This window comes from Rhinolophus sinicus, linkage group LG13 (assembly GCF_036562045.2).
Source record: "Rhinolophus sinicus isolate RSC01 linkage group LG13, ASM3656204v1, whole genome shotgun sequence".
Classification (NCBI taxonomy): Eukaryota; Metazoa; Chordata; class Mammalia; order Chiroptera; family Rhinolophidae; genus Rhinolophus; species Rhinolophus sinicus.
The window spans coordinates 12,708,801-12,729,127 of NC_133762.1; the positions used below are offsets into that span (position 1 = coordinate 12,708,801).

At 56.6% G+C, this 20,327-nt stretch overlaps 1 protein-coding gene across 6 annotated transcripts; it reads right to left on the bottom strand.

The window, feature by feature from the left end:
• Positions 1–2,155: 2,155 nt before the first annotated feature.
• Positions 2,156–19,519, bottom strand: MAN2A2 (mannosidase alpha class 2A member 2). 6 transcript variants are annotated; one of them, XM_074318136.1, is made up of 25 exons: positions 18,960–19,367; positions 18,542–18,735; positions 18,088–18,148; positions 17,556–17,705; positions 16,783–17,040; positions 16,568–16,712; positions 16,291–16,462; positions 15,721–15,848; positions 15,363–15,536; positions 14,775–14,961; positions 12,542–12,719; positions 12,059–12,261; positions 11,705–11,887; positions 11,463–11,577; positions 11,173–11,240; positions 10,887–11,052; positions 10,158–10,394; positions 9,832–9,954; positions 9,437–9,551; positions 9,085–9,218; positions 8,739–8,880; positions 6,994–7,127; positions 4,942–5,136; positions 4,714–4,824; positions 2,156–4,066 (listed from the first exon to the last, which is right to left on the bottom strand). In XM_074318136.1, the coding sequence occupies exons 4-25, from the start codon at positions 17,685–17,687 to the stop codon at positions 3,914–3,916; spliced, it is 3,453 nt and encodes a 1,150-aa protein (XP_074174237.1). In that variant the 5' UTR covers positions 17,688–17,705; positions 18,088–18,148; positions 18,542–18,735; positions 18,960–19,367; the 3' UTR covers positions 2,156–3,913. The 6 variants fall into 6 exon arrangements, with proteins under 6 accessions (XP_074174237.1, XP_074174235.1, XP_074174239.1 ...); XM_074318134.1 differs by lacking the exon at positions 18,960–19,367 and adding an exon at positions 19,392–19,519 and having other exon boundaries at positions 4,714–5,136; XM_074318138.1 differs by lacking the exon at positions 4,942–5,136 and having other exon boundaries at positions 4,714–4,910; positions 18,960–19,370.
• Between the last annotated feature and the right edge of the window lie 808 nt (positions 19,520–20,327).

Sequence of the window (20,327 nt, forward strand, 5' to 3'; positions counted from 1 at the left end):
AAAGAAATTCTGTATAACTGTACTTCAACCATCCACATCAAGAAATTAACATTAAGACATCATTACTACCTTAAGTCTGTGATAATAGGGTACCTCCCGGTTTACATGTATGCTCACTTTGGCTTTTGCTGGGCCGGCAATCAAAAATTTTGCTTCTGGCCTAGAATTAGAATGCTTTTACATTTTAAATATTTCACTTAGCATTCTTAGGCAGTAGGAGTTGAGGCGGCAGCAGTGGAGCTGTGCTTACTCCTTTAGTTGCTCTAGGCAGACAGGGAAACCCCCATCTTTCTAGCTTCTCACAGCTTCCACACCCAATGCTGTCTTAAATCTTCAACCCTGTTGTATCCCACATTCTGAGACGTCCTCATCCCCACCCCCACGTAGCCTTCCTGTGCCTGGACTACCTAATTAGGTAGAGTTCACTTCCAGTTCAGGTTTAGTCTCAATCAGGGAGATCCAAAGTCAGGAGCAAAAATGGATAGGGGCTCTTTGCAGACCCACTTGGTGCTGGCAACTGAATTGATTTCTCACTGACTCTTTAAGTAAAATTGAGGTTTGTTATTAAGAATCTGGTCTCTCCTAAGAGAATTAAGACAAATCCAACTATGTGAATTGCCCCTTGAAGAGTGTTTTTTGTACATATTTTTGTTAGGGGAAAACAAAGATGTTTGGAGATCTCATTTTGGTGCTAAGCCTCCTACCCAGACTGTGATTCCCCCTCTCTGAGGGCCTGAGTGTCATCATCTAAACACAGTGACAGAGTATGGTGAGCAGGTCAATTTCAAGTTAAAGATGTCACTCTCTACAAGGGTGTTAAAGGTTATACTCACCCACCACGCAAGCCAAATCTGGGCCTGGCTCACCCTGCATGGGAGGACAGTTTGAATCTGCCTTCCTCTTCGTGGTTCCAATGGCCATAGAGCCCTCCCTTCTTCATGGAAACAGATGGCTCCAGGTGGAAGGAGAGATGCAGGGAGGAAAAGAATTCCATCCATTTCCAGTGGTTGAAGTCGCTTATGTTGGGTCCTGGTTCCAGTTTTGATTGGAACTCTCAGAACTTTGAGGCCTCAGTGCCAGAGCTCCATGGTCAAGGGTTGCTGCTTGCCTTAAAATTGTAGGCCCATTTCAAAATTACATGTGCAAAAGAATCACCTGGGAGCTCGTTAGAATGTGATTCTTTGGCCCCTACTCCCAGAGACTGGTTCAATAGGCTGTGCCCAGGAACTTCCATGTACTACAGGAAGCTGTCTTTCTTGCTCTTGTCACATCAGTCTCAGGGGGCTGTGGCTGTGCTCCCTAGACCCTCATTCCAGCCCCTGACTGAACTAGCAGCCCCAGGCAGGACAGGCCAGAAAGCTGGACTCTTGCGGATCCTGGAGCACTCCTTGAGCAATGCTGTGTTACCTAAGTTCTAAAAGACCAGTGTGTAGGATTAAACCTGTCATTCCTGGCAGATGAATAATTTCATTGTACATCTAAGACCTCCAAAGGTAATTGACTTTATTCTGCTAATTCCCTAGGGGGTTCACAGATTATCCCTTAGCATTTGCTTACAAATTATACTAGCAAACAGCAGCTGCTACAATGTAATTGTTCAGCATCCTTTATGAATACGATCACAGCTCGTATTTACTGAGCTCTTTGTATAGGCTCTATGCTAAGCACTTCACACAGATCCTCCTATTTCTTCCACGATGATACAGAAGGACTCTCTCTGAGGCTGGCAGCGCCAAGCCTGCATGGTCTGGAAGAACTCTCTTGTGTCACTCCTAAACCTTTAGGGAGCTGTTTAGCAAGCCCGGTGACTTTCTCTAAGGATCCCAAAGCAAGCTTTTCTCCTAAAGTAATCATACTCACCAGTTTTTTAAGTGCTGCAAATGTTTTCTCCCAAATCTGTCATTTGTTTTAATTTCAGTGTTTTCTATCACATATAGACTTTCAACACTTTCTTGTGGTAAATTCTCTATCTTTTCCCTCATTATATCCTTTAAGTTTCGTGCTAGTTTGGAATAGACCTTCCTACACCAGAGGCATAAAAATATCCTGTATTTTCTTCAGTAATTTTGTAGTTTAATTTTTTTTTGCCCTCCTCTGGAACTGATTTTGTAAACTGTGAGGTAGAGATGTAGCTCTTACTTTAATAGACAGCCAGTTGTCTTAAAGTACTGTTTATTAAATTATCCATCTTTTCCCCACTTAAAATACTCCTGTTATCTTGTAGTACATTTCCGTATAGCTGGGTCTGTGTCTGGACAACTCCCATCTGTTCCGTTAGTCCCTTTGCTCACACTCCATGTCACACTGACCATCATGGTCACTTGGTAGTCCTTTGGGAAATCCCGTAGGACAAGTGCCGGGCACCCACCTAACACCGCCACCCCCGACTCCTCATTACTCAGGATTCTCTGAGTATTCTCACACATTTACTCTTCCAAATGAACATTAGAACCTGCCAAATTCCAGAGTATCCAATCCCACTGGGATACATGGAACCTAGGGGCTGCCTTGGTACAGGACCATGTATCACCTGGGTCACCTTACAGACTGCGCTTAACAGGTCTGCAGTTGACTGGCTTGAGATTGTACAGGTCGGCTGTCCTGTCGTCTACAAAGTCAATTGTGACTTTTTTGTCTCCCTCATCTGCCAGACTGCAGGGGTGAGTAGTGCCGGGACTTCCCCAAAGAATAGGAGGTCCTTGGCTAGTTTTTCACAGAATGGGAGTGCTGCGGTGTCTGACCCTTTAGAATGCCATTAACTGTTGGTTTCCGATTGAGACCTTTATCTCGATTAGGATGTTTCTTGCTAAGCTTAACTTCCTAAGAGTTTTAATAAGGGATAGATTGTACATTTTGCTGAATATCGTTTCAGCATCTATAGGGACTATCATAAATGTTTCTCTATTAATCAAAGCTGAAATGAAGGCTGATGAACAGCCAGTGCCCGCTGCTTTACTCACAATCCCTGGTCCCTGTCCAGGAACCGACTTCTGTAGACGGATGTGTGGACCATAAGCTTCGTGGCCTGACTGGAGGGATGGTGCGGAAAGCCTTCTCCGGCTGCCCACACACATGGGGTCTTGGAGGCTTCACTTTCTTTCCAGGGAAAAGCTCAAATACCCCCATGATCAGAAGCAGCTCTCGGGGACAGTGGTGTACAGAGTACAGGAACAAAAGAGGAGTCAGGTAGGTGGAGGACCCCCCACGCCCTTGCCACCATCCCACAAAACAACACACAGACCACGTGCCCAGTTTGAGATGGGGGGTTTGTACCTGAAGTGTCCTATGACCTCTAGCCATGACAGTCTCTAGTGAGTCCTTCCACCACGCTGCAGCCCCCGGCCAGGGCGTGCAGGCCAGGGAGCACTCAGAGTGGAGCCATCACAGAAAGCGGTGATTCCTTGTACGCCTCCACCCCACTGCTAACTCTGGGCCCTCCTCTCAGCGTCCCTCGGCTCCTGCTCGTCACGCCAGGATAGACAGTCCCTACATAACCACAGGATTCCCCTAGAGCCAGCTCTCACCTATAGTGACCCGGACGCTGAGCTGTTACCCACTCAGACTCCACTACCTCTCCTGCTTCTTCTCCATCCTGTTTTGGGAAAAGGATGGATGCTTGAGCCTGTGCCCAAGTGGGCAGCCACGCACCCCAAAGCAGAGGTTGGCCCTGCCCATTCTGACCAAGGGCCTTGTCTTCTTGATCTCACTAGCATCTGCCCTAGCTACCCAACACTGGGCTGTGGGTTGCCCCCGAACGCAGAAGCAACAATAAACAGGAAATGAGGGCAGAGCCCAGTCTGTCACAGTTCTGAGAGGTAGATCGGGACAGGATAGCCAGTGCGGCTTGTCCAACCCGACCTTGTGTTAGAGGCAGTCTCTGTAGACGAACTTTCTCTTCAGGCCACAGGGAGCCTTAACCCAGGCGGAGGCGAAAGGTGGCAACCTCCATGGGTTCCAAGTAGATGTCAGTGCTGTTGGAGGGCGAGGCCAGAGGGTACAGCAGAGTCAGGGAGGTCGGCTGCAGGAAGCCCACATCCAGGCCCTGGAAGAGGCTCCCCAGGGCCACCTGTGCAGAGGAGAGAACGTGCAGGGCTGTGCTGGGTGCTGACACGCCACATGAGGCAGCTCTTCCTCCACATAACTTGGAACCCCTTCCAGAATCTCACAGAGGCTGTGGCCCTCAGCAGCAATGTGCCTTCGTACACATGTGAATTTGCATTCAATCTTGGGGTCCCCGAGATGTGCTCACCCCCAGAGCCTACCCATGGACCCCAGGGTGGGAACCACTGCACTGAGCTGGGAGCAGGGACCGTGTCTGGTTCACTTCTGAATCACTGCTGCCCAGCAACGGACCTAGCACATGGAGGCGTTTATCAGTGCCAGCTTAAACGGGGGCCAGCGCTGACAGTCACAGCATGACGGCTTTTAGTTATTGCTGGTCATGTTTACTTTGTTGGATAGAGGTTTCCACCCAGGGAAAGGTTCTCCAACTCTATGCCTCATCTAGCACTTGCCCCTGCCAGGCTTTGAAAACACATGTCAACAGCTTCCCCCTTTCTCTCTAAAGAGCCCCAGGGTGACCCTCTTACCCCCGTCACTGCCTGACCTCACTGCAGTCTCCCCAAGCTCTCTCATGCCTGCCATCCCCTGTCACCCTGTTGACCCAACTTCCTCTCATCAGGGGCTCCCTTCCCACACTTGGGCCCTGCTCACCTTGCCTTGGCTTGTGGTGCAGTTGAAGCCCAAGTTCTTGGCCTCAAGGCCACAGTCAAAACCCTTGCGGTGTAAGATGAGTGCGGCTTCTGCCGAAGGCAAGGTATCGTCCTGGGTGACAGACAGTACAAAGGTATTGTCCAGAAGGTGGCCCTGGGACAGGGAGGAGTCTGGGGAAGACAGGCCAGACTTTGGTCCTGAAAGCATAGGGTGGAGCAGGACACTCACCTCAGCCTGGAGCGTGCGCAGGTTGAGCAGGTGAAAGTCACAGGGCGGTGAGGAAGCCAGAGGATGAAATGAGCGCAGACCGGGGTCTGGGGTCTGCCTCTTGGCTACGGGCAGGGCCAGTGCTGGGGCATTCAGGGACGTGGAGGTCAGGTGGCTCAGGAGGGACGGGTAGCTGGTAGAGTGGCCATCTGGGACCTGCAAAGTGGGCCAGACGTGTGGGTGAGGGAACAGAGCCGGGTGAGGGTTAGAGTGGGGTAAAAGTACAACCAGGTGGGTTCCTTTGGAAGAGCCTCCCTGAGGGGTCTGGGTACAAGGGTTGCCCAGGACCCTGCAAGAGTGGCCACCTCCCATCGCACACAACTTAGGGCAACTTCACTAGGACCTGTCTTTGACTTTTTTGGGTTTTTGTTTCCATGACACTGTCATGAGCAACAGCTCCCATCACACAGATATTCTCAGTGCAGAGAGGATGGAAGACAGACAGATGTGAGCTTCACCACGGCCTATGGGCCTCTGAGGGAGAAGGTCGTCCGACTGACCCTGTGGTTCCAAATGACCCCCGAGCCACAGCACCAGCCCTGATTCTTGGGCCTAGTGGTCCCCACAGCTGTGCTGAGACTACCTAGATGGCTGACCTGATCGCCACACTCATGGGCCAAAACTGACCTTCCTCCGAGACAGTTGCTTTCCCATATTCTGGATTTCTGTCCCTAACGCCACCCTCTTTCCAATTGCCCAGAACCGCTCACTTCCCTCTGCCTGGACGTCCAGTCCCAGCTGCACTGTCCTCCCATCCATGCCCGACTTCTCCCTCCCATGGCTTAGGTTCAGGCCACCACCATTTCCTGCTTGAATGACCTTTACACTGTCCCTCCTGCCTCCAGTCTCTCTTCCAAGCAGATCCACCATACCCTGCTGTTAGAGTGACAGGCTGAGGGCAGAGTCCCCACAATGTCCCTCCCGGCTCAGATCCATAACTGGCCTCCAAGATCAAGTCCAGATTCTTATCCAGGCATTCAAGGCCATTATGGTGCCAACCTACCCCCCGAGCTAGCGCAGCGCTGGCCAGTAGAACTTCCTGCAATAATGGAAATACGGATGTCCACACTAATATGGTAGCTGCTCGCCACTTGTGACTAGTATGAAGAATTGAACCAGTTATTGTCTTTAGTTCTAATTAACGTAAATAGCCACGTGGGGCTAGTGGCTGCCACACTGGACAGGCAGCTCTGGTCTGAGCAGACTCACTGTTCCCCATTCACTTGGTCTTTCCTGCCTCCCTCCCTATGCCGTGGGTCAGGTGCGTAGATCAGACCCCCATTCATCAAAGCTGTGCTCGGATGGCACCGCCTCCAGGAAGCTGTCCTTGACCTCCTGGGCCCACAATGCTGTCTGGCTCCTCGGAGCCAGTGGATGTGCCCATTATCTACCTCCTATTTTCACACATGGTGGCTTGTCCCGCACCCCTACCCACGAGTCAAGTAGAGAGCAGCATCAGTGTCTTATGCACTGTGTCCCTCTTATGCTGTAGAGCACAGCCAGAGCCAGGATCTATTAGAGGCACAGAGACGGGCGACGGAGTCCATCATTGCAGGCTCCAACTGCAGTCACAACTTCTAACGCTAGTTTAACCCCCCTCACGGGCCGGGCCCTTACCTCTCGGTTACTGGTCCTACTGCTGTGAAAGACCAAGTCCCTAAATACAACTGCCCGTTTGGAGTAAAGGCAAGGCTGCTGGGGGCAAGGAGAGCCATGAGATGAGCGGGCCTGGCGTACAGGACTGGAGAACAAGCGGCCGAGGGGAAGGGGGATGCGGAGTGCGGCAGAGGAAGGTGGGAGGTGAACACGAGAGGGCACCGGCCACCGGCCACGGGCTGCATGACATGGAGACTCAGAGCGTCAGAGTCACTCCCCCCAACCCAGGAAGCAAGCCGCACTCTCGCCCTTCCCGCCTACCTCTGGTTCTGCTCCTCAAGCTCTAGGCTGGCACCCCAGGGCCGCCCACAGGGATGGGCCTGACCTGGCTCCCTAGGAGGGAGGCCCACAATTTACCTCACTGCCCAAGGTTCGCCGTTCCAACAGGAGGCGGAAGTGGTTGCAGGTTCTCTTGTTGTCCTTGAGCCCTTGGCCTAGGCCCCGGTTGTCGTCCTGCATTAGCCGCCGGTCCAAGATCACCTCCAGCTGGCCTGGGGACATTAACTGTGAGTCCCCAGCTTGCCTCCCCCATCCCCAAGCAGACAGCGACCTCTGGAAGAACCCCAACTACAGGCCCTGGGGGAAAAGCCCAGTGGGCTGGCCGGAAGCTGAGTCACTCAGGAGATAAGGAAGCCATGGAAATTAGAGCTGGAAGGGGCCTAAATGGAGATCAGAGGCCCGGAGAGGGCAGGCTGACCCTGGCAGGTCACTGCCCTGCTCCGTGACTCAGGAGTGGGGCCGGGCCAGGTGCCCGGGCAGGGAGCTGCGTCTAGACGGGCCACACAAACTCAACAAGCAAACACAAAACTGCCATCCACAGCTCTCAGCAGCTGCTGCCGAGGCCGGGTTTCCTCAGGCTGCGCAGGTTCTGCCGTGACTAGAACACACGCTCTCCTGCCCTTGCTCTATGTGGGGACAGACTCCAGCTCTGCTCCCCTCGTCAGTCAAAAGGAGGACTGCAAAGAAGACCGCCAGATGGGAAGTCAGGCAGAGGCTCAAATTAGGTGTCATTTGGGGGTGTCCTGGGGAAAAGAGATGGCAGATGATCTCCGTGGCTTTGTTTTCTAAACATACTTCGGGACAGGGCTCACCGCAAAGCAGACATGTTGGGATGAGGGTTTTCCCAGTGCCTGTTTTTCTAAGAATCGCTTGAGGGGAGCCCACACCGATGGCCCTACCCACCCTCCCACTGCCCCAGCCCTGGTTCTGACTTGGGTGGTTCCTCAGTCTAGTTACCTTGAGTAATCACAAAAAAGATGGACGAAAATCTTAAAATGGACCCCGCACATATAAAACAATCATTTCTCAGCACGCTTGCTGTTTCCCAGAAGGGCAGAGAGAACCAAGAGGGGACACTGGGCTCGGTTAGGAGTCGATGGCACAGACAACCCCGAGGGAAAGTTCTACAGCTGGGGTGGCCCTGGGCTAAGGGGCTGCAGAGCCCCACTCCTTCTAGTTGGAAGTCAGGCCCCCACTGTGCTCGCCACTGGTCCCCACAGAGCCTGGACTGAACATTCTGGGCTCCCCCTGCATGGAAGCTTCTTCAGGAAGACAGAAGGCCTGAAGGCCTGAAGGCCAAGTACAAACTGTCCACTTACCCTGAGGACACAGAGCCACCTGGGCTGCTGGCGTGACCAGCTCCAGGCCAGTGCTCCTGGGGCCCTTGTTTTGACTCTTATGAATGTCATTCTCTCTTTTAATGACTACGAGTAGGAAACAGTACGTATTCTTCTCCTTTGCTAAATATGTTATATTCAACACAAATACATACAATATCCATGCCCTTTTCCAACTGTCCCTGTCCCACTTCTGGCCAGAAGGGGGCTGCACACCTCAGCTGAGAATCCCCGGTCCATATTCTGATGCCTCTTTGAGGAGATGCACTAGGGAACCCATCCCCCAGGCACCTGCATCAGGGGAGGGGGACAGCAGGCATGTGTCTTCCTCCAGCGCCTGTGTGTGACTGACGGGTGCTATTAACGGCTCGCCCCTTCTCCAAGCATGGAAGGAAGGGGAGACCTGCGGAGTGGAGAGGCTCGGGCGCGGGGTGGGCTTCCCTTTCTTGTCCTTTACCCTTTGCACAGCTTCGGTTCCCCACTCACCATCGTGGAGGCTGGAGACCCCCAGGGCCTGGGCAGTGTGCAGGGTGAGGCGGCTCTGGGCGTCCTGGATGTACGCCATGACTGGCATGGGGTAGAAGTTGGCCTGCAGGGGCAGCTTCTTCAGATACCGCCGGGGCTGCACCTGTGGGGCAAGGCCAGCCGGTCAAGGGCATCTGCCCCCTCAACTTGGACCCCAGAGGGGTCCCCAGTTTGAAGGGGTCCCTGATTCTCTCGCCTGATTCTTTCTTCTCCATCAGAGCAGAGCACCCCGGTGCTAGTGACAAAGGCAAAACCAGTCCAAGTTCTGCTCCGAGGGGTCTTCACGGCCCCGGGCCCCAGGAATTACCTGGAAGCCATTGAGGTCCGTGAAGAAGGTGCCCTGGCTGTCAATATCTGTGTGGATGCGCAGGGCCAGCTCCTTGTTGACGTAGTCCCGGATGTCCACCAGGGACGACACGTCCAGGGACAGCCCCTCCACCCCTGGGCACAGGGACAGAGAGCCTGAGAGTCTGAGCAGGACAGGCCGTGCCCAACCCCCAGGCCCCTCCCCACATGTCGGGACAAGCTCCGCTCCAAGAGCATTCATTGAGCATCGCCCGTCTCCAACGACAATCTGTGGGGACCGGATGCACGGACAGGACGGGCAGGAGGACGAGCGTGCCACAGCCTGCGTGGACCCTCCTCCTCCGGGGGCGCACCTGGCAGGTTGTACAGCCGGACTGCCTGGTGAACGTGCTCGTAGTACGCCACCACCTCTGAGAAGAAAGGGCCTTCGGTGACGCGCAGCACGGGGGGCTCCTTGGGGACGTAGGGCTGGAGAAAGAGCAGGTGGCAGCTGAACCCACAGCACAGAGGGCAAAGCAGGGAGGCACCAGCCCAGGGTGGCACAGGGAAGCAGTTCCCGGCAGGCCCAGGCCGGCAGATGGAGCTCCTGGGCCACTGCTCCCAGACGCAGCACAGGAGGCCCCAGCAGGCTTGGCCGCCCTGCAAGCAGGCCCGACTCCCCGTCATGGCCTTAGCTCCCAGGTTTCCTGGTGCCCCCCGTCAGTGAAGCCTCGAGCCCGCTGGGGTTTGTGAGGTCTCTTTAGGGTACCTGGGCCTCGCCGTCAGGCAGGAAGAGGTAGGCTCCACTCTTGTCTTTGGATGTGCGGGTGCCATAGACGAGGAACTCCATGTGCACACGCTGCTCCTGCTCCTCGTCCACCCTTCGGATGCTCTGCCAAAAAACACAGCCCTGACCCCTGGCCCCACACCCACATGTCAGGCCTGCCCCCGGGAGGGCACGGACGAACTTCCCCAAGAAGCCACGCCCAGCGTCCCCTGCTGTCTGCTCGGAGCCCAGCCGAGCCAGGTGCCCTCTCCCGGGTCTGGGCCCAGCGCCACGCACGCCCTCCTCTGGCTCCCACCCTGGCCCTTTACCTTGAGGAGCCCGCTCAGGCCTGAGAACCAGACCTGCATGTAGTGGTTGCTGAGGGCGAAGTCGCCGGCGCCCGAGTCGATGACGCGGAGTGGGAATGCTTCGTGCCGGCTGACGGCCAGCTGCCGGCCGTGCAGGTAGACGCGCACGGAGGAGGGCAGGGTGCGGTGCCCATCCAGGCCCAGCTGCAGCTGCAGCACACCCAGGCCCAGCGCTGGTAGGCGGGTCGGCACGGACACCTGTGGGCACAGGGGCGTGAGGAAGCGCGGACCACAGCCTGGGCGTCAGTTCTGGACGCAGGCCTGGGATTCCAGTCCTGGAGCCCAGGCAGCTGTACCCACCGTGGCCTCTGTCCCCTCCTCTGAAAGTGGAGGTGGCATTACTCACCCCTCATCAGACTGTTATGAGTGTCAAATGATATTTGAAAAACTAGGAAGTAACCACACACTAAGCTCTCAACAAGAGCAGCTGAATGAATGAGGGATGGGGCACTGTAACCGCCATTCTTACTCTCATCATCACTATGCCGACCTTCATCTTCCCTTCTCCTTCTTCAAGGAGACTCAAATCCCACGAGTGACTGTCCTCTGGGCAATCCGTCTCCCTAGGACACCCGCCCCACCCGGGGAGTAAGCAGGGCTGCAAAGCACGGGTGGGTGGCTGGTGCTGAAGGGGAGAGGCCAAGGGTCAGCAGAGGACCAGGCCAGAGCCCGCTGCAGAGCCCGCCTCACCTGGTAGACGTCAGGGACCATGTCAGTGGCAGAGCTCCAGTGCGCGCTGACCTGCACCGCCAGCGGCTGACCCTCCTCCGAAAAGACACGCACCCGGGGCGAGCTGACCAGCAGGGACACCACGCTGAGCCGCTCCTGCTCCAGTGGGTTGAAGAGCACCACATACCTGGGGGTGGAAGGTGGGCTTACTCAGGAGGTGCCTGGTCCTGGATGGCAGAGGCAGGGACAGTGGCCGGGCCAAGAGTCCCCGGGTGGTGGGCAGGTGTGCCTGGCCCATCCGGCTCACCTGGGTGAGGACTCCAGCTGGATAACTGTGCGCTCTGGCAAGGCGTCGTGATTTAAGCGGGTGTCATCCTAGAAATAAGTGTGTGGGGAGAAGCCATTAGGGGCTCGGCCTGACTCAAGAGTCCTGCGTCCTCCCACCTGCGCCTATGCCGGGTGGGGACCACTGGCTGCTGGGCACAGGTCTTCAGCCCAGGACGGGGAAGGAAGGGAGGAGAAACACCCTCATACAGAGCTCTGGGGGGGGACCACACACACCAGAGGATCCCCAGTAGACCCAGGAGTGGGGCTCACCATGTGGAGGAAGGGCACCTCAGGGTCAAACTGGTAGGTCTCCTTGTTGCCCAGCACCAGGTAGTGAGCTGCGTTCACGATGACCTGCTTCAGGCTGACAAGGGAGCGCAGCAGCCTGCGGGCGGGAGACGGGCCTGTCTGCCTTGCCGGGGGGCCCTCCGCAGGCTGAGCACCACCCCGCACGGCCTTTCTCTGGGACAGAAGGGGGCATGGAGCGGACAGGGAGGGGAGAGGGCTCCCACCTGACCCCATAATCCACCACGACTGCCTCCTTGGCAGTGCCAGTGATGGCGTCGTGGTGCTGGAAGAGCCCCAGTGTGCGCCGAGCTTCCGTCAGAAGGGCGAAGTTTGACAGCGGGTACTGGCTGGCCAGTCCGGAGCGGCGGGCGTGAGCGACAGCCAGGCTGTACAGAATCTCTGCCCCCCTGCCCGGAGAGACAGGTCAGTGCCTGCCGACACCACTGTTTCCACCACTTCTCCACCTGCCCTGCTCTCCATGGCTTTCTACTCCCTTCGGAGCCAATCCAGCCCCCCCATAACCCCCAGAGGCTGCTCAACTCCCTCCAGCCCAGAAGCGGAAACGGGGCGGGTCTCACCGCAGGTGGGCTTCCAGGACTCGGTCCAAGCTCTTGTAGAAAGGCCGGGAGGTGTAATAGCCTGTCCAGTAATGGTCCTCCCGGTCCGCATAGGAGAAGAAGTCTCCACTTAGCACGGGAAAGCCTGGAGGCCGCGCCCCTGGCTCCACCCCCGTCTTCTTGTACAGAGCATCAAAGTAGTCAGAAAGGGTGCCAAACTGGGCCTGTGGGGACCCCAAAACCCACTCCCATCAGTGCCAGAGCCTCCTGAGACTGAGCTGTGCTGCAGTCGGGGCAAGGGGCGGATCCTGCCTACACGCAGGGTGGTCACTATCGGTCCCACCCTCTGGACCTCACACACAGGGTGGGAGCCTGGGAAAGAATTCTGACAGAGAGGGGGGACCAAGCCCCTGCTTTGCAGCTGGGAGCGGGGAGCACGGAACCTCAGGGGACGGGCTGGGCTGCGGCCCTGCTGAGAGCTCTGGTGTGCGGTGTCCCTCGCACCTGCACGTGGAGGTCGGGCTTGCTGTTGAGGAAGTCGAAGAGCCGCTGGTAGTTGGAGAACTGAGCGTCCCACTCGTGGGGCTTGTCGTAGCGGAAGTCATCGCCCAGGGGCACCAGCAGGACGTTGCTTCGGAAGAGCCGGGACTTCTTGCGGTACTGGTCCAGGAGCAGGGCTGCCCTGTGGGTGGGATGGAGCAGCGTGCATCTCAGCACGGCGGGATCCTGAGCAGAGCCCGTCCGAGAGGCCCTCTGCAGAATCACCGCCAAGGAGCCACTCGGCCTGTGGTGCACACCTCCTGAGGTGGGAAACCCTGTCCCAGGAGCCCAGCCTTCCCTGGACAGTTCTGACACGCAGACAGCTCTTCCTGTGCTAGGCGTGTGCACGCAGGGCTTCAAATCCCTGACCCCACGTAGACCAGATCAGTCCTCCTTCCCCGTGGTGCTCCTTCAAATGTACTGAAGACGTGCCCACGCTTCAGGCTACAATCCCAGCTCCTCCACCTAGTTGGTCCCTACACGACAGTCTAGAATCTGCTCATCGGCAGGTGTCTGAGCAGCCCCTCTGCCAGCGCCTCTCAGAATGAGGGCCCAGCGCTGGATACGGGGTCCAGGGTGGGCCAATGCACAAGCCAAGACAGAACCACACCCCAGGTCCGGCCGGTGCTCCCATGGGAGCAGGGTGTGTTCCCCACGGTTGGCAGGGTTGGCAGCCCCACAGTCACCCCACAGCACTGGTATCAGCTGCCGTGTTCTCTGTACGAGACTCTCAAGGTCGTTTCTCATCCTGAACATTCTTATTCTGTTTTCAGAAGCTAAGGGTGGAAACCTTAAATCTGTATCTCATAAATGTTTTCTGGTTAGATTTGACTCGCATCCCAAACTGCGGAGATCTTTTGGGATCTGATCCTGACACTCCAGCTGCATTGTGCCCCCCCCCCTCCCGTTAGTGATGCAGCACTGGAGTGAGGAGCCCGGACTCGGGAGCCAGACTACACAAATCCCAGCTCTGCATGGACTAGCTGAGTGCCCTTGGGCAAGTGACTGAACCTCTCTGGGCCTCAGCTTCCACAAAATGAGGATAATGTAAATACCATCAGAATGTCAGGAGAATTACACTGAACTGCATAAATGAGTATTTGTTACAACTTGGAATAGGGCCTGGCACCTAATACGAACTATATATAAACGTTTCTTTTCTTTTTCATCCAAATTACTGGTAAAATCAATAGAGACACAGAGTCTTGTGGCGTATCAAAAAAGCCCCTTTCTCACTTTAGACCAACCTACTAATTGGCGTGCTGTGGGTATCACACACAGTTCACCCAGCCACTAATCTACTTAACCGTGCTAGTCAGCTTTGCTTTTCTATTTTGTTCTCCAGAGAAGACTCCTTGAACACACTTGCCCCTAATTTATCAGCCTAGGAAGGCTTGCAAAGGAGAAAATGAAGTTCCTCTCACGACTTGCTCACTGCAGACCTGGCTGGCAGCTGGTCACAGCGGCTGCTTTAAGAAAAATCCTGCAGCCACAGCCCGCGATGCTCGCTTGGAATCAGCATTTACATTTCTGGATTCTGCAAACAAAAGACCACTTTCTTCCCCCTTAGTCACATGCTTCACCTCTTGGACATCATGGAAATCGGAGAATTGCAACATGAAAACCAGTTCAACTCGTTATATTCTTGAGGCCAGGCCACTTCTGGCAAAAGCCCTGTTTTGGATCACTCTTAGTCTACACTTTCCCGGGGGGCCTGTTTCAGCAACAGTGACATGTTAGGGGTCCCTAGTGACTCTCTCCAAGGGAACGGGCCTGCTTTCTCAGAGGCTGGAGGCTGCCGGGCAGGACTGAATGTGCACATGGTTGGGTTCCAGGGTCTCGGAATACTGAGGACCCCAGCTGACTTCGAGCCATCGCAGGACGCCGTTGCTTAATGAAGGCGTGTTAGGCTAAATGTTGGAAGGGGCTGTACCCAATTTGGGAATTATTCACCTCTGAGTCAGCCCCCCGGCTCTGACAGTGTGTTCGGACGCTGGAAAATATGGTCATTTAGGAAAAGAAAACCATTCTGGTAAAGGTGGTTCCTTAGAGCCTCTCCACTTTCCCAGGGACACTTGTAAAGGAGCAGCCACCACAGCGGCTGTGGGCCGGAATGCACCGCCTGCGCCCACCCCCCACCTGACGAAGCCCCCATGCAGCAGAGCCCAGCCCAGAGCCCAGGGCTCGGGGCAAGTACCTCTCGGCCACGTTGGCCTCTGTGATGGCACGGGGCGGCACCTTCCAAGGGCAGTTGATGCGCCCGCCAGGCAAGCGTTTAAAATCAAACTGGCAGCAGATCTTGGGATCGGGGCCACAGGTGTGGGGGACATCGTAGCTATAGAAGGGCATCATGTGGCAGAAGATGTCGGTGCTGGAGTCCGAGTCTGCAGATGACACAGTCGGCAGTCAGCCCCCGGCCAGCAGTGGCGGGAGCTGGGCACAGGGCTGCCAGCAGGGTGGCCATCTGCTCCGGCTACAGGCAGCCCTGACAGGCGGGGAGGCTCGACCTAGACTGAAGGCCGCAGAGGACGTGCAGGCCAAGGGTCAGGACACAGGAAGGCACCCCCTCAGGGGGTGGCATGCTCAGACCCTCGGGAGTGACAGCAGGCCCCACAGAGGCCAGCGGGCTACGTGAGCCCCACGTAACCTGGAGGACAGAGCTTCAGGCGGCCTGCACCAGTGCCTGTCGGTCTGCTCTGAGGGACCTGGGGGTCTTGTCTCTGAGACCCTTGCCCTTCCCCTGTGAGAACTACCGCTGTACTCCCTCCCCCCGACCTGGCCTTACCCCAGGTCTGCCTCCACATGAACTCCAGGCTGTGGGTGGCAGCAAAGTGCTTCTTGATGGCATAGTGCACCCTCTGAATCAGCATGCTGGTCAGGTTGGCACGGCGCAGCAGGTAAGCCATGGTGGGGCTGTGTCCGAAGGGGTCCACCGCCCAGCCCGAGCGCGGGGTGGCACCTGGGCGGGGGCAAGGAAGCCAGAGCCCTGATCACCTCAGCGCCCATCCCGCCACCACACCGGGCCCTCGCTGGGGGAATTAGTGTAGAAAGGAACCACCCCGCCAATCCCTGCACCTTCCAGCCCCCTGCTGCCCTCTGGGCCCAGCTCTGGGGCTGACTCCCTTTCCTGAGCCTGGCCTCACCGAGGTTTTTCTCCAGCCACTGGTGTCCCTCGATGAGCTGGTCAATCAGTGCAAAGTAATGGGAGTTGGCCTCATCTGGCATCACCCAGCCTCCCGTCGCAATCTCCAGCTGCCCGTTTCCCACCAGCCTGGAGTTAAGGACTCACTGTCAGCATGGGGTGGGGACCCTTGCCCAGTCCTGCGAGCCAGAAGGTGCTGGGACCTGTGTGCACTGGCCTCACTGGGGCTCACCCAAACCCAGGACCCAGGGAACAGACATGCACCCCCTCTCCTGCCAGCCAACCTCCGTGCTCGCCTGGCCCTGCTTACCTCTGGACGCCACCTGTGCGCCCAGGAGCCAGGCCCACGCTTCCTCTCCCCTTGTGCTCACGGAACTTTCATTTCTCCAAACACAGATGACCCTCAGCCCAGCTCCTGCCTTCTCCTCAGCCGCTCCACCATCACTCATCATCCCTGCCATGCTTTCCCTCACGTCTCCTGCCACTATGCACCCACAGCCTCCGGCAAGACCTGCACCCCCCCCCCCCCGAGGCCCAGAGGACAGCCCTCCCACGCCTCCCTGGCACTGGCCTTCGCACTGCTGCTCTCTTTTGGGCATTGATGTTGCCCCACCACTTGGCGAAGAAGGAGACTTCGGCCCAGAGGAAGCGCCGCCGGGGGTCCTCCTGCAGCTTGGACACCATGCTGTTGAGGATGTGCTGGGTCTGCTCCGCATAGTATTTCTCGAAGGTCTTGATCCAGCCTGGAGGCCAACACAGGGTCCGCTGAGGAGGCCACCTTGGCCCTCCCTTCCCTTGCCAGCAGAACGGCCACTGCGCAGCCAGCCCCGGGGCCTGCTGGCCCTCACCTGGGTCGTTGTGAGAGTGGGGCACCACGAACACCTGCAGGTCCTCAGTGTCCCAGTCGTGGGGCCCGTAGGAGATGTCGAAGCCTTGTTTCCACACCCCGCCGTCCACGTTGTCAAAAGGCAGCTCCTCGGACACGGTCAGCATCTGCCAGGCGGAAGAGCAGCTCAGTGTCCACACATGGCTACCGTGGGTCCTTGCCAGCCCCAACACTTACCTGCAGCTCTGGCTTCTGTCCCCGGCCCCCCAAAGCAAACTGGCAGTCTTGAGGGGAGATGGAGAAGAAGCTGGGCCGGGGCTCCGGCAGCACCACCCAGGAGCCATTGCCCGCGTAGTAGGGCAGCAGGGCGGGCGGGCCCTCGGCGTGGGCGGTCAGCTCCAGCACGGACTCCTTGATGTGGCTGATGATCTCATGGTTCTCTTCCAACAGCTGCTCCAGCTGCTCGATGCGGTTCTGCAGCACAGAAATTTGGCTCTGCCGGAAAAACAGAAAGCGGTCACCCGCCACTCCTTACTCCTCAGGGAGGACCGTTGCTGGGGCCCACCTCTGAAGCCTGCGATCCTGCCCTCCTCAGCGGAAGGCAGAACCATGAACCTATAGGGCCACACGGCTCTGGTCAGCTCAGGGAAGAGGCGCGAATCACCACAGAGGACTGCAGTCCGCACCCTCTGGCTTTGTCACCAGAGTGACAAAGGTTTCACCCCACATGCCTATTCTCAACAGTTGGCGCTGCCTGCATGGAGCACTGACAAGGACGCATCCGGGCTCAGGGGGACAGATGCACAATCCATTAGCAATGTCGCCAGGCATTCAGGAGACAGAACAGCCGTCCGTCCATCGTGCCATTTGCCCCTTCCTTCTTCCTTTGTGTCATTGTTTTTAGCTTTGGGTTTCTAGAAAAACTGCCTCTTGGGCAGGAATGTTCTTGTCCTGAGCTGACATGACTCTCCAGATGTATATGAAGACATCAGCTGCCAGGCGTGACTCACCCGGGGGAAGTTCCCGCCACTCTGATGCCGGGCGGGATCATGCTGCACTCGGTCCAGCATGAGGTAGAGGGAGAAGACAGCCACGCAGAAGATGGCAGCCCCACACACCGTCACCTGCTTTTTCAGCTTCATACTGACCTCCACACACACCTGGCAGGAAGGACACAATATGGAGCTCCAGCACGCAAAACCCCTTCGGGGTCTTTCCACCAAGCACCCCAGCGCGCTCCTGCGGCTGCTTCCCAAGGAGCAGGAACCCCTATTTGCGTGACTCCCAAGAAAATCAAGCTTCTTAGCACCGAATCCAGACACTGGCTATGGACCCTGACCACACCTAGAGCTTATTCCCTTGGCTGAGACACAGGCTGGGCCTGCCTCGGCCTGGTAGCAGCTCTCCTCTAGGGTGAAGATGAATCTCTCTCCCTAGGCTGATGCTATGAAAAAACACGAGCAGATAACAAACTTCTCAGTTCTGACTCCAGAGGTCACTACCACACACCCTCCTGATTATAACCAGCTTCTCAGAGCTTACCTACAAGAAAGGTGCAATCGGGCAAAGGAGGTGGGTATCCAGGCTTCTCCACCATGTGCTCCTAGGTTCAGAGGAATAAAGCGCTGTTTTGATTTAAAACGTATAACCAAAGCCCAAAGAAACTGACAGGAGAGGCTTTCTCCCTGCCCTCTTGGATCAGACTGGTACTCAGCAGAAACAGTGCCTGGCACAGACCTTCTATCATTAAGAAATACAGAATGAATTTAAAAAGAAGCAGTTTCTGTTTCTACCATAGAGTGAGTCTGTCTTCCGTTAGTTCTGATTCTGCAGTGGCTAACTTTCAGTCTCTGGTTATACAGCATTTAGAGGACCCCCTGGGAAGCCAAGAGTGATTGATGTTGAAGACCCCCTAGGTAGGGACACGGCAGGCAGGGCTGCTAGGCTGTAGGGCAACTTCAGACGACCAGAGCCCGCTGCCCGGGCCCCTACTTGCCTGCTCCGCGTAGGGAGGCCGCAGTTACCGGCCCACCGTGAGGGGAGCAGCCGCCTAGTCTCCCTCCGGCCCGAGGCCCAGGAGATCTGTCGCCTATGCCTTGTGTCCTACTTAGCGCGATCTGATTCCGCTCAGGAGCCTCCGGGCAATATTTTTAGCCCTTGGAGGCTGGTTCCAAGCCAAAGTGGGTGGAGCTGGGGAGAGACAACAGTTGGGTCACCGGGGAAGGAGGCACCTGTGCCGGGTCGGCCTCCCACCCGCCGTCCCTCCCCACTCCGCCGGTCCCAGCACCCGGACTTCTACCCCGTGCGGAAGCGCGGGCCGCATCCGACCCCGAGGGGCCGCTCGCGCTCTCGCTGCCCAAGCCTGGCCGCGGCTGGACAGCCGTGCCCTCCCACGCGACAGTCCCGCGCGTTACCGTCAGCAGCCGGCCTTGCGCCGTTCCGGGCCCTGCCGGCTTCGCGGTGCCCCTCACATCTCCAGGGCGAAGACCCGCGCGAGGCAGCGACGCAAGGAGGGCGGCCGTCCGCCCACCCGTCGCCCCGCTCCGCGCACCGCAGCCGCGCTCCCGCGGGGCCAGGGCCTCTGGCACGCTCCGATGCGCCCGTGCCCCCCTCTAGCGGCCGCCGGCAGAGCAGCGTGCGGGGCGGGGGGCGGTCGCGCCGCCCCGGCCCCGCCTGCTCCCTGGTCCCACGCGGCCCCGCCCCGGCTCCCGGACCGGCCCCGCGCCTCCCGCGCGCAGAGCGCCGCGGACCGGGGTCTCAGCGCGCAGCCGCAGTCCCGACCGGGCCTAGGCGCGCTGCGGGCCCGCGAACATGGGGTGCGCGACTTTATTTTGTCTGAATCTTACGAGAGTAAGCACGTTATCAAACACGAGTGGAAACATTCCTCCTCCGTTGCACCAGCGCAGCGGCGGAGCACGTCTTCCGGGCCCGCCCTGCTCAGTCAGCTCTGGGTAAATCCTCAATTTCATGCAGCTACAGTGTCAGGCAAAGGGGTGCTGCCTCCTGTCGGTGCGGTGCTTAATCACCATCCCTTTCCTGCTGGCCACCCAGCGAGTACGACACCACCTAATTTGTCCTGGTGGTTCTCCTTTTATTGGGCGTCTGGGTTGTCTGTACTTTTGCAGCATAATAAACCATATTGCAACAAACATCTCCATGAATTTCCCATGTGTCTTCCTTTTAAATTACTACCTCAGGACAAATTCGCAGCAGTGAGGTTACCTGGGCAAAAGAGAAGGACGGCTCTAACTGGTGATACCCGCATTCTGCTCCGGAAAAGGGCTGTGCCTGTTTCCACTGTCGATTACAAATTGTTGAAAAGCGCTTAAACATTTTTTTTTTTGGTTTATCAACCAGATTTAAAATGCCATCTCACTGTTTTAACTCCCATTTCTTGGATCACCACCAGGAATATTTTTCTAGGTTTATTTACTAACTAAATGCCTGCATTAAGGTGCTAGGCCGAGGCTGGGTTCATCAGCCTCTGTGTCTCTGTGTTTTGCTCTGTGTTCTGGGAAATTTATCTTCCAACCCTTCTGTTGAATGGTTCATTTTGGCAATCATACTCTTAATGTTCAAGAGCATTGTTTGTTCTCTGCTAGCTCTTTTTTTAAATCACGATATAATTTACAGGATATGGCACAAGTCTTAAGTGCACAGTTTGATGAGTTTTGATAAATGTATACATGAGTATAATCACAACTCAGACCAAAACACAGAACATTCCCATCACCGCAGAAAGTTCCCCTCTGTCAAGAAGTCGAGCAGTCCCCAAGTGCACT

Excerpts from the sequence above, each read along its gene's own strand:
- MAN2A2 (XM_074318134.1), bottom strand. The coding sequence starts at position 17,687 with ATGAAGCTGAAAAAGCAGGTGACGGTGTGTGGGGCTGCCATCTTCTGC. Across the intron at positions 12,720-14,774 it reads GAGGCCAACGTGGCCGAGAG|GGCAGCCCTGCTCCTGGACC; the intron begins GTACTTGCCCCG and ends TCCCACCCACAG. Across the intron at positions 11,888-12,058 it reads GTCCTGGAAGCCCACCTGCG|GGGGGCAGAGATTCTGTACA; the intron begins GTGAGACCCGCC and ends CTCTCCGGGCAG.